The 13,146-nt window shown below is 42.9% G+C and overlaps 1 protein-coding gene across 1 annotated transcript; it reads right to left on the bottom strand.

Annotated features, from left to right (window-relative positions):
• Positions 1-3,500: 3,500 nt before the first annotated feature.
• Positions 3,501-11,619, bottom strand: zgc:194930 (uncharacterized protein LOC557813 homolog). The gene is made up of 3 exons (XM_058068965.1): positions 11,374-11,619; positions 6,300-6,352; positions 3,501-4,497 (listed from the first exon to the last, which is right to left on the bottom strand). Exons 2-3 carry the CDS (start codon positions 6,329-6,331, stop codon positions 3,750-3,752), a joined length of 780 nt encoding a protein of 259 aa, XP_057924948.1. The 5' UTR covers positions 6,332-6,352; positions 11,374-11,619; the 3' UTR covers positions 3,501-3,749.
• Positions 11,620-13,146: the final 1,527 nt, after the last annotated feature.

The raw sequence follows: 13,146 nt of genomic DNA on the forward strand, positions 1-13,146 counted from the left end.
GCTTGTTTTAGTCAAATTTCCACCTGTTAGCAAATAACCATCCATTCATTTTTTGTAGCGCTTATCCTTACAAAAGTCGTGGGGGTGCTGGAGCCTATCCCAGCTGTCTTCAGGCAAGAGGCGGGGTACACCCTGGACTGGTGGCTAGCCAATCACAGGGCGCATATAAACAAACAACCATTAATACTCACATTCATACCTATGGACAATTTGGAGTCAACAATTAACCTAGCATGTTTTTGGAATGTGGGAGAAAACCCACTCATGCACGGGGAGAACATGCAAACTCCACACAGAGATGGTCAAGGGTGGAATTGAACTCGGGTCTCCTCGTTCTGAGGCCTGTGCGCTAACCACTTATCCGCCGTGCAGCTTAGCAAATAACCTAATATTACAAACAAAGATAGTTCTAGGCAGCACTCACAAGGCAGTGTTGACATGGTTTATAGCGCACAAAGCGACGTCATGGCTTTGAGCGGCCTTTTCCCCAAAGACACAAGGTCACAGTAGGGCGGGCGATGGTGCAAATATTGACTCCTGTTGCACACACAGAGCTGTTTACCTTAGTTCTTCCCCAGGATCACAGCTGTTTACCTTAGTTCTTCCCCAGGATCACAGTTGTGGAGACAATAAATCCAATCTTTATGTATGTGTGCCATTATACAGGCTGCACCAGGTTTCGGTGCCAACATTTGGAGGTGGGGCCTGGGCAGGGGGGGTCAAGAGGGAAGCCTGGTCAATGTTTAACGCCTTGGACACAGTGACCTTCTGGGAGGATCCACTGCTGCTACACGACTACATGCAGGCTTCACTATGGGTGTAATGTTTAACTCTCAGGGTCTGTTTGCTGGGAAAGGGTGAACATTAATGAGGTTTTGGACCTGGAATCCGATGTGAGTAATGTTGATGCAAGAGGAAATGAATTTGGAAGTTGGTGTTTTAAATCCTTCCAACTCTTGAACAGATGTCTCTTTTCTGTGTATTCAAAACAGAACTGAAAATGCATGTCATGGGAAACGCTCAGAAATCCTTCTGAAAACAACTCCCAAAAGTGCCAAAACCCTATTTCCATAGACTGTGATGTGCATACCGTATTTAATAAGGTACAGCGACATTGTTATTACAATTACTAACAATCAAACTACATCACTGCCGTATTGACACCTTGCCACACCACGCCATCTTGCAACTAGCCTGTAGAATATCACAACACGCTTAGAATGCCTCACTGAAGGGTAAAGCTACATACCAAACCTGCTGCTGTTTGTGTTTTTGACCTTGGAAAAGTTGATGCTAGGTGTTGTGTTAGTTTCGAGGTTGCTATGTGAAATGAATGTGTGGTAATGCTTAAAAGGACCAAAATATTGTAAGTATTACATGTTATTATGAACGTACCTATTTCAGTCTAGGCTGCACGGTGACCGAGTGGTTAGCGCACAGGCCTCACAGCTAACAGACCCGAGTTCAATTCCACCCTCGGCTATCTCTGTGTGGAGTTTGCATGTTCTCCCCGTGCATGCATGGGTTTTCTCCGGGTACTCCGGTTTCCTCCCACATTCCAAAAACATGCTAGGTTAATTGGCGACTCCAAATTGTCCATAGGTATGAATGTGAGTGTGAATGGTTGTTTGACTATACATGCCCTGTGATTGGCTGGCCACCAGTCCAGGGTGTACCCCTCGCCCGAAGACAGCTGGGATAGGCTCCAGCACCCCCTCGACGCTTGTGAGGATGAGCGGTAGAAAATGAATGAATGAATGAATGAAGGAAGGAAGGAAGGAAGGAAGGAAGGAATGAATGAATGAATGAATGAATGAATGTACCTGTTACTACATGGCTACAGCATGGATATAAAACCATAAAGCCTTATTGGAGATTTCTGGAGGTGTTTTAATAGTGGTCTTTGTAGGTGTGTCCCATTACGTGCAGTAGTGAACTGTCTTTTTTTATCTCTTTGTGTATCTTTACAATACACAGACAAAAGAAAGCTGCGTGATCATGTCTCATATAAGCTAAGTGTTTCTAAAGCTTTGAGAAATACAACGATGTTAGACTAACGTACACACAGCCGCCACTCTTCAGGGTCAGCGACTTAAAAACTCACAGAGTGAAACATTAATGGACGGATTTTGAGTGTGACCTTGTAAGAAGCAGAGTGGAGGGAGTCACAAACACGGCACAGCAACATGCCGCCCTGAAACATGCGGCTTCAGTACGACGGGAGTTGGAGAGCCCAAAGGTGCTCATTAACAGATACCTCGGTGGTGATGGCTCTCGTTTGTCAAGTCTGGAGGGAGTCATCAGACATTTGTGAAACCCGGGATGGATCTAAGGGATTTCATCATATTTTGATTACAATGGAACCAAATGCCAGCTTGACAATCTTCTCAAGTCCACTATTGCATTCTTACTTCTGAAACGGTTCCTGCTTAAAGGAACTGTATGGTCTGGCTCCAGATTAGGTAACACCACCACCGGCTAGCATATGTTATCAATAGTACTTTACATGAGAAAAGTCTATTTTTCACAAAATTGTACTGTATAAAACCTGGCATACATATTAAATAAAACATTTTAAATACAAACAGAGAAACGCTGACAAAAGCATAATCTCTGCACTGTGCTTGGCAGAGGTAGTAAATGGAATATTTTCATAGTTAGAGTATAGGAAACCTGTTTATAACATTCAGAATTTTATTTACATTACATTACTCTGTAGGCATGTAATAGCACCCCTATATTCACATCTACACTCCTATTATTACTTGTTTACACCATATTACTGATGTGCAGGCGACAAGATCACTGCCGCGACACGAGGGACGGCCACGGCTTTTAAGCATAGCATGCTAGTGAGCTAGCCACATACCTGGCCTCCAATTTATTCTAAACGTAAAGAGATTCAAACCGAGTGGGGAAAGACAATGTAAGAAGCCAAAAACGTATCGCTTACACACAGAATGCCCGAGCTGACTACATGCTTCTGTCAGCCCCCCCCCCCCCCCCCCCCCCACACACACACACATTGCTTTCACATCCCCCCAATTTGAAATACTTGATAAACAGACTGAACTGCAACTGAAACCAGGAAAATGCACACAAGTGTAATCAAGAGTCAAATTGCATGTTGAGTACTATAAATGTGTACATGTTGGCAGGTCTGCACTAACAATGAAAGCACTCCCAGCCTCTTGCAACCCCACCCCGCCACCGCCCAGGGGTAGACCTAAAATAATTTTCGTGAAAACAAATCCATGTATTTTGCAATAATGTAGTATTTTCACTGTTGCAGCATGAAACAGTAAGGTAAAGGTAAGGTAAATATTGTCTACACGCTAATGATACGTTGAAGTGACTTCCTATTCAGTGCAAAGTAAGCATCTAAATAAAAACATGGCAGTATTCATTTAGCTATGTGACTTCTATCGCAGCAACTAACGAAATGCACCCATTTAAGAAATGTATTTTAAGATTGTTAGCTAACGGAAGGAAGATTTGCGCATGTATGAAAGATTTATTGTCATTGTAGTCAATACATACAATCATTTACCACAACAGAAAGAAGCAAGAATTAAAATAAATGTATGAACAAATGGAGGGGAAAAAAAATCCAAACTAAGGCTTGAAGATTCAGTTACTACTGGATTGGATTGGATTGGATTGGACTGGAGTGTTGACACACTTCCCTTGCAAACCAGGACTTGCTCTTGTAAACAGTTTTCCTTCTGACTGCAGTCCACTTGCATCCCTCACTCGTAGTCCTCCCCCGCCGTGGCAGCTTCCAGGGCAGCCAGGGCCTCGGCCACCATTGAGTCTGTGACGCTTTGCACCTCATCCCCATTGTCGTCCTCCTCGTCCTCGCTCTTTGTCACGCAGATGCCGCTCTCCATGGTGGACACGTCGGCCGCCTTGCATCTGCGCTCGTCTTTGGTGTCCACTGACGACAGGCTGGTTGTGCTGGTTTGGATGTCCACTGACAAGACGCTGGCCTCGTCCCCGGTGTCGCACGGGTACTCCGGCGTCCCCCCTACACCTTCGTCCACCTCGTCTACGGACAAGCTCCCGCCTGCGTTGATACACTCAGATAGGGGGCTGTCCCAGTGTCTCAGCTCACCAAAAACCCTCTGGTTATCATAGGCCTGAAAGGCCGGGTACACCGGCACCTGACTGTGCCGTTTGTCCTGCATCACCCACTGTGGCCCCAGAGCGTCCGGTTGGATTATGTAGAGGCCGCCCTCCACAGTGGGGGCACTGGCTGTTGCGGGCACAGGAGCGGCGTGCAGCCTGTGGTTGACATGATTGTTGTCCACCTCCAGTCTAAGGCTGCTGTCACTGGAGATACTGTAAGCCAGGTTGTGGAAGCCCTCCTTGTCCTCCTTCTGCGAGCGGTGGCCCCTTAGCGAGCGGCTGCTGAGGGCCCCGCTTGAGAGGTTGTGAGTGTGGTAGAAGGAGTCTGTCTTTCTCATGTCCACTGCCGCAGAGGGGTCGGACATATAACTGAAAGACAGGAAAACAAACACCTGGATTATGCTTGAGTGCAACAGCAGTCAAATGGCAGACAGATAATACATATAATGATAATAATAATTCATCGGACAGACTTTCTCAGCGGTGGAAGACATTACGTTCCACCGACTGGAAGTCCTGCCAGATCTCCATCAGACAATGTGCCGGTGGAGCCTCGTGTGTTTCACACTTATCTCCTATTTGTTGTCGTTCTGCCTTCCCTGCACAGCTTGTCCATCTTGCACCTCTGCAGGTGTCCCCCCCCCCATCCGTGTCTGCCACACGTCCCCTCCTAACAGCTTTGCTAATCTATCGCTGCTTTGCACGGGTTTTTCAACTTGTTCTTGTGCACTTTTGTGTAAAAAAAAAAAAGAAAAACATTTCAAAAACATGATTCTTTGCTCTTTCACCCTCGGACCTCGGTGCCTCACTCCCTCTCCTGCTCACCCTTTGCAAAGCTCCCTGCAAAGCTGAGAAAATTAATGTTTTCCTTTCTTCACACTCCGTGTCCCGGCAACCAAGGTGAAAAAAACAACAAATGTTAGAAATACAAGGTCTTTTTGGGGGGGGGGTGAAGGCATCAACAACAGGAATTGCTTCAAAAGCATTTTACTGATTGTGCGTTTTAACATGAATGAAGCAAATACACAGTAGGAAACTGATTGGCATTATGCAAATATGAAAGAAGAACATTTTCTCCGGGGCGGGATGGCGGTCTAGTGGTTAGCGCGCAGACCTCACAGCTAGGAGACCAGGGTTCAATTACAGGTCTGTGTGGAGTTTGCATGTTCTCCCCGTGCATGCGTGGGTTTCCTCCCACATTCCAAAAACATGCTAGGTTAATTGCCAAATCCAAATTGTCCATAGGTATGAATGTGAGTGTGAATGGTTGTTTGTCTCTATGTGCCCTGTGATTGGCTGGCGACCAGTCCAGGGTGTACCCCGCCTCTTGCCCAAAGACAGCTGGGATAGGCTCCAGCACCCCCCGCGACCCTCGTGAGGAAAAAACGGTAGAAAATGAATGAACATTTTCTCCACATCAAAGATCAAAGGGAATGTGTGGATTTTCGGAAAATTGTTTTCCTGAGCGTTTCCATGTTGGAATGGTAAGAAATATGGAACATGTAAAAACTGTCCATTCATTTTGAATGCATTAGTTTGAGTCGTTTCAAATGAAAAGCTTGTGGGCATCCTGGTGGACATCCTGGAGAGACGTGTGACCCAGTAACCTACAGGACCACTGGGCCAAACAGGACTAAGCCCAGAAATGTGACACTCCAGACAATTAGGAAGGTATGCGTGTGTGTGTCACAAGCATTCACGTCGGTGATTACGAGTCAGGAATGCGAATCGCAGCACAGAAGGTTGGTTAGCCTCCAATTAAAATGTCCAACAAAAATGTTGCAGTGAATTCATAAGAAGACAACAAATCAATGTATTGTTTTTGCAATTAAGTGCGGATTTATTCCAGACTTTGACACACTCCGATGAGAAGGGAGACAATTTCTTCTTCTTCGAGGACTAAAACCCCTATTTACATATAACCTTTGCTGCATCTGACTGTGATTTTCATTTTCCTGCCCACTCGAGATGACTCAGGTCCTCAGTCTTCCATCTCGCCTCACCTGCATATCAGCATGAGAGCTGTAATTTGTCATTTCAGGGACTCTTGCTACTCAGCTACGGTGGAGTGGTGGATACATGAAAAAGATCTGACAGGCTGGGGTGACCTCGTTAACACTTGTGTGGTTTTAATTAAAAAAAATGTCATCACAGACACACGCAGCGCTCACCTTTTCATCATCCGGCAGCATCGGCACCCCATTTGGCCGGCCGGGTGGAAGATCTGCAGAGGTTAAAAAAAAAATACAATACATTACATACAAGCCTCATAACACAGTCTATTGTGAAGTGCATGTGATGTTAGGCACAAGGCAGGTTGTCGGTTTTGTGGAGAAATCCTGCTCTAGATAGTAGCATTAAATGTATATTACTGTCCTCTGAAAAACTCTTTTGCTCCTGAAGCATTACACACAAAAGGTTGAAGATTTGTCAAAACATGCGCCCTGACTGTGTGGTCTGTGCTATTATGTTTCTGACAAATACACCACTGGCACTGCTATTAAATCCCAAGGTACTCACTCGAGAACTAGTGTAAGAAAGTAAGAAATTGCTCTCAGTTTTTTATTACGTTTCTCTGTACGGCGTACAGGAGGTGTCTGAAACCCGCGGCACCAGAGTAGGTTCCTGCATCATGTTGACGTATTTACAGTATACGTCCATATGTCTAATTACACACATGCTTGTAGGTGAATTGTACACGCAGTGAGGACCAACTACTCCACTTGAATCTGTTTTGCATCAGAATGGGGTTGTCAATTTGCAATGCAAAAGCCAGGAAACAGGGCAACATGGTTGCATGTTGCTATGGTAACTGCTAGACGACGCTTGTATCACATGCTATATAGTACGTGTAACCGGAAGAACGTCAGCTAAAAGCTCAGTCAAACCCATTTTAGATCAACAGAAGACGATTAAAAGCACAAGCTCTAAAACGGTGCGATTGTCAACGACAAACGCAAGTGTCGAGACCCGCATATGTCATGCATAGTTTCATAAAATTAAACACAAATGGAACAGTCACGTCCAAGGACACAAGTATAATTTTTCCATCGCTAAAATTTGGGATTAGCTGTTAGAAATTTGTTTTTTTTAAACACTTGAAAAGACTGTTGATTAATATATTGTATGAATGGATTAATATATACTATGTAGATACATACTGTATATAGATTATTATTTACACACATATGTACCACAGTTAGTTTGAAAAAATTAAAAATAGTAGTCTATTGACGACAGCCTGGCTTTCTTATCGCCGCCAGCGTGTGTGATCGCTCAAGTTTCGATCTCATTCCACTTCATTGGTACATGCTAATTTGCTTTTCTAAAATGTCACTTAAAGGGGACCTACTTTGCTTTTTCCACTTTACCAAGCTATAAATGTAGTTGGAATGTTGTATTCTTGCGTTTAACGATGCCAAAGTTTCAGATAATGAGGTTTGCGCATTTGGAAGTGAGCTCTGAAAGACGTTTTGATGGCTCAAAACTCAAAACACCGAGCTTTGTGACATCAGTACGATCCGGACTTCCTTATATGGGCATGCCCAGATACGGTGTGCTGGAGGACCACCCCCAGCTCTACTTCGCTCTGTTTATGGTGTTAGCAATGGCTCCCAAAAAAATTTTATTAGGGTCTAATGAGCATCAGGCAGAAGTGGTTGGAGTTGGGAATAATATTTTCATCTGTCAACGGCATTCCATACAGGACTGTTTTGTGAACATGTTTTGTGACCAATATTCGGCAAACTGTTGCTGAAGCCCGACACCTTTCCAACGTTACTTGGTCCTGTGGAAGAGTCAGAAGAGCAAGCTGTAAGTAACAATTTATCAGTGTCTTAACTGTGTTTATGTAAGTCATGGAACAAAAGCAGTTGTCTGTGTAGCATTATAGATGAACATGGAGCAGAATGAATGTTACCTGCATGCATGCAAATGTCTTTTTCAACCACAATCAGTGGGTCTACGCACGTTTTTTAAACAATGGTACGCCCGCAAAAAAACGTTTAATGACCACATTTCCACCACATTTATTATAATCTCATATACCAACAAAATTAGAAAGTGAGGATTGGCAGCTGTCCGGAAGTCCTCAGGTAGTGTGACCAATCACAGCAGAGTGGGCGTGCTAGAGTCAGACCATGGGGGGAATAAATTAAAACAGACCGTTTTGGCTGGAAGCAGGAAATCCAAGGAAATACGTCTGGAATAGGTGCCAATTCTGGAAGATCTAGAAAGCTTTCTGTTCGGGTTATCATGTGTAACTGCTCTATGGGAGTCCACAACTCAATACAAAGGGCCGAAAAATGACTATAATAGGTCCCCTTTAATAATAATTACCCTTCACTGTGGAGTTCTGGACCCGAGGATTGACGGCAGGTGGACTGTTGGGTGGACACACATGTTCGTGAGTCGGACTGCTTTCACCTCATTGCTCAAACCTTCCCTTATTTGTGGGGCTTTGGGGACATTTGGAGGGGATGAACTGTGGGTTGTTCAGCGTTGCGTTTGCTCATTGGCAGTTGGGAAATGTAGTTATTTATTTTGTAAATTGTGTTATTTAATAGTAAAAAAATATTATTGAATAATTAATTTTGCATGTATTCATATTACTCTAAACCAGGCATCATATTAGGCTTTTGTCAAATAGTACAATATGTACTGCAGGTCAGGTGACAAAAGGAGGTTTGACATTTTAGACTCTCAGTTGAAGTGCTATCAGAAACTTTGCCATTAAATGAACAGCTTTGCTATGCTCTCGTTTTGTGTTCTGCTGGTTGTTGTAAGGAGTTAAATAGATATGTTCATAACGAGATGCATAAGTCATAAAAATTGTTATTTGTCATTAAGAAAATAGTTGGCACAGCAGTGGCACACCCACCTTCCCATGCAGCCACTGTGGCTTTAAAAAAATCTGAGGGGAAATCGTGTACCGGCATCGACAAAAGGGCTCACTCCGTTCATGCAGTTGTTCTATGGAACGCTGTTCCTGCCTGTCATGCATAAGGCAATATATTAATGTATTTTTAAGGTTATTCATTCATTCATTTTCAAACCGCTTATCCACACAAGGGTCACGGGCATGCTGGAGCCTATCCCAGCTCGCCAGCCAATCACAGGGCACATATAGACAAACAACCATTCACACTCACATTCATACCTATGGACAATTTGGAGTTGCCAATTAACCTAGCATGTTTTTGGAATGTGGGAGGAAACCGGAGTACCCGGAGAAAACCCACGCATGCACGGGGAGAACATGCAAACTCCACACACAGATGGCCGAGGGTGGAATCGAACTTGGGTCCCCTAGCAGTGAGGCCGGCGTGGTAACCACTCGTCCGCCGTGCAGCCTATGGTGTTGTTAATAATTTAATTTAATAATTTATTATCGCCCCAGGCCTAAAAATGCGCGCAAGAACAAGAAATCCTACCACTTTTTAATCTCACGAGATCTTGTGACACCCGTTATCCAGTGGTATCTTAGATTAGCTATATTTTCATACCTACAGTCGGCATCAAAGTCTTTCCTCCTTTCCATAATAGGAGGAGTAATGGGTACTCGTTCGTCTTGCAAGGCTGCATGTAGATAGTTAAATTCTGAGCCTGGGGGAGATGGTGTTTCTGTGGGTGTGACCATGGGAAAGTGGGCTAACTGGTCTGACATCCATCCAACTCACTCGCTGTTGTGTTCCCATCCTTATGTTCTTTTTTCTTTTCAGGTACATGACTTTAGCAGATAATTCCACCTTGTTGCAGGCGTTACTGAAGCCTTGAAAGGCAACCACCGGCTTTGATAAGGCCGCTTTAGGCCACTTATCAGCTTTCAGCATCCAGCCGGCGTGTCAATACTGTTATAAAAAATACATATATTGTAAATAATATAAAGATTCTGTTTGATATTGATTTTAACTACATGCACGCACAGCGGTTTGAATTCCATAGGATATCCTGCACCATTTTACCAGACATTCCGTGGAACTTCTGTAACAATCTCTGCTGTGATATAATATGTCTCATTGAGCACAAACATCCTATTTCAAAAAGAGCCCCGAAGCTGCAGCACGATGCTACTAAGCCAGTCATGTCTCCGCTCAATTACCCCCGCGGCCTGCTTTTATCGATAGCAGGCTGTGTTTTCTCCCAAAGACCTTGAACCCTCCTCTCACCACTGCACACTCTGCAAGCTCTGAATGTACTTAAAAAAGTACACACATAAGGGGGCTGATCTTAGAACATTTACTACAACAACCGACCCCTGTTCTGACTTGATAAGGGACGTTATCGGCCAAACTTTCTACTTCTTCACAGCTCCTGTATGCCTCCATGAAGCTCATTTGTCATGTTTCTATCCTGTTGCATGTGACGTCATTCACCCGCCAAGAGCAAATACTATTTGCATTCACCTGTGCTGTGCCAGGGTGGCCATTATGGGACCGAGGCCCATGCAGGTGGAATGTTGACTGTGTGAGGGTGTACGTGTTACATGTGTAAACACAGCCCAAGGCCGCGTACGCCACTTCTGGTTGACGCAGGCATTATTAATAACAACTTTGTAACGGTACATGTATTCTAAGGAACATTTGGTACCGCAACAGGAAGTGTAACCGCCTCGAGATATGATCAAGTGTCTAATCACAAACTAATACAATGTTTTGGTCCCGTAGTGTACCCGGACTTCAGTTACACTCCCAACAACCCTTGACAGACATAACGGTTTGTTTTCACAGGACAAAATTGTGCCTAAATTCATATTCATATTTGAGATATCACATTATGCTTATCAGTTTCTTGATGTATTATCAGATCACCTGTTGCAGCAGGTGCAGTCACTTCATGCTTAGTCATATAACACCATTCTATGTGCTATTTCTCATATTTTTCATGAATGTTCATAAACATATGATTACTTTTAATGTACAAATAAGTGGTTCTGCATTGTTTAAAATATACTACATTTTGTTCTTGTAGAACCAACTCAAATAAAAGCTAATTTATTTAAGTTAATTTATTTAGGCGCAAGGGACCACCACCAGTGTTTTTTAATGCTGGTAACATCATTGATCATAACTGTATTTGCGGTGACGCCATTTTATGTACATTATGATAGCATTATGATAGTATGGCAAACTCTTATGTGACTTCCGCTTGTTCTACTCATGAATCATGGTTTCATAACTACACTTTCATGGTTGATCCATATGGTGTTTAAGTATTTACAAGTGTGGAAAACAGGTTTCGACCTACCTGTTGCGCTACGCGAAGGTGTGGCACTTTGCCCTCGGTGTTAAAAAAACAGTTGTCATCTAGGTTTTTCGAAATAAAAATGAAAACGGTAATCAACGTCTTTGCGAGGAAAATACTTCCGTCCCTTGGTTGAAGTTGTCTGGGTCGCTCCCGGTTTGGAGAGTCCACGGTCCCATGTCTCCAGTCGGGTCACAAGTCGGGATGACTGGTGAGCATGGAAGACCGGAGGACCACCGACAAGTGACGCCTCGTGACACGCAACTACTTCCTGTTAACAAAATAAAACAAACAAGGACACAAAACAAACTTCCGATAACGAATTTAACCCTCATATTGTCAAATATTACTCACACATTTTACCCGTCTGGTCAATTTGACCACATGGATATTGTTTACCAAGTTTTTGTGTCGATATAAAAGATATAAAAACAGATAAATGTGCTGCTCAATACTGCCCGTAAAGGACTCACTTATTTTGCCTATAAAGTCTTTTGAAAGAGTCTCCAAAAAGCACCAACAACGCTCCATTTACATACAGTATCATTTAACATGTGAATTAAAAATAGCTACAGCATAATGTTAATATTAAAGAGGACCTATTATGGTTTTCTTCCACTTTTCTGACGTATAAATGTAGTTAGAATGTTGTATTCTCGTGTTAAACAAAGCCAAAGTTTCAGATGATGAAAAAAAACGAAAAAAAAAACAACAAACGCATTTATTAAAAACAAAAAAATAAAAAAAACGTCGCTTTGGTTCCAATTTTCTACAAGAAAAGCTCTGATAAATATCTTACTTTTTATTTTTCTACACAAAATAAGATGAAAAATAAATAAACAAATCAAGAATAAAGAAAATCAATCAATCAGTAATAAATAAATAAATATAATAAAATAATAAAACGGCAAATAATAAAAACTTAAGAAACCACATATAGTTGGTGGGTAGACAAATTATTTTTTCAGATTAAAATTAACAAAGCATTATTAGAGCTCTGTAGACATGACAAAACACGACTATAGTCACATTTATACTCTTTTTGTTTACAACATATTGCACAACTGCAGGGTCTTGAGACACATGCTAACTCGCAAACTAGAGAGCTAGCGACCTAAACGGTAGCCTTCAAGTTATTTCCTTTAAACTTAAATAGCCAAAAACTTACCACTTCCACACGGATAGGGAGGATAACTATTAACAGTTATTTAACCTTTAACATGAACATTAATCAAACGTAATAATTTTTTCTGGGTACATGATACCATACAGCATCCATATCAAACTTGCGCGGGCCGCGCTAACATTAAACTGGCCTCAAACTAGTGTCCAGCGGGCCACATTTGGCCCGCGGGCCGTGTGCTTGAGACCCATGGATTACAGTATAGATAAAAACGGGAGCCACAACAACAAGGAGGCTGAAGCGCTGCATGAAGCTCCCAAGCTGTGGGTTGCCAACTCCTGGTCTAGCTTGACAGGCTTTCTGGTTGATCACATGAGCTGCTTCAATGTTTACCTACTGCACCTGTTTCCACACTGCATACATTTAACACATTATGAAGCTTTAGAAACGTAGCTAATATCATCTTCAGGAAAATGCAGGAATGAGATGTTTCAAGGGTTTCATCAGTGCTGGACAGTATTTACCGACTATACCCTCTTGAAATTAAGAAAAGTCAGTGCCTGATGTATCATAGTTGTTGCAGTACAGCTCGACTGTGACTTGATAGACATTCGGCTTGCCTGAAGACGCATAACTGACAAACCGGTTCTCAC

The sequence above is a fragment of the Doryrhamphus excisus genome, chromosome 3 (genome assembly GCF_030265055.1).
Source record: "Doryrhamphus excisus isolate RoL2022-K1 chromosome 3, RoL_Dexc_1.0, whole genome shotgun sequence".
In the NCBI taxonomy this organism is placed as follows: Eukaryota; Metazoa; Chordata; class Actinopteri; order Syngnathiformes; family Syngnathidae; genus Doryrhamphus; species Doryrhamphus excisus.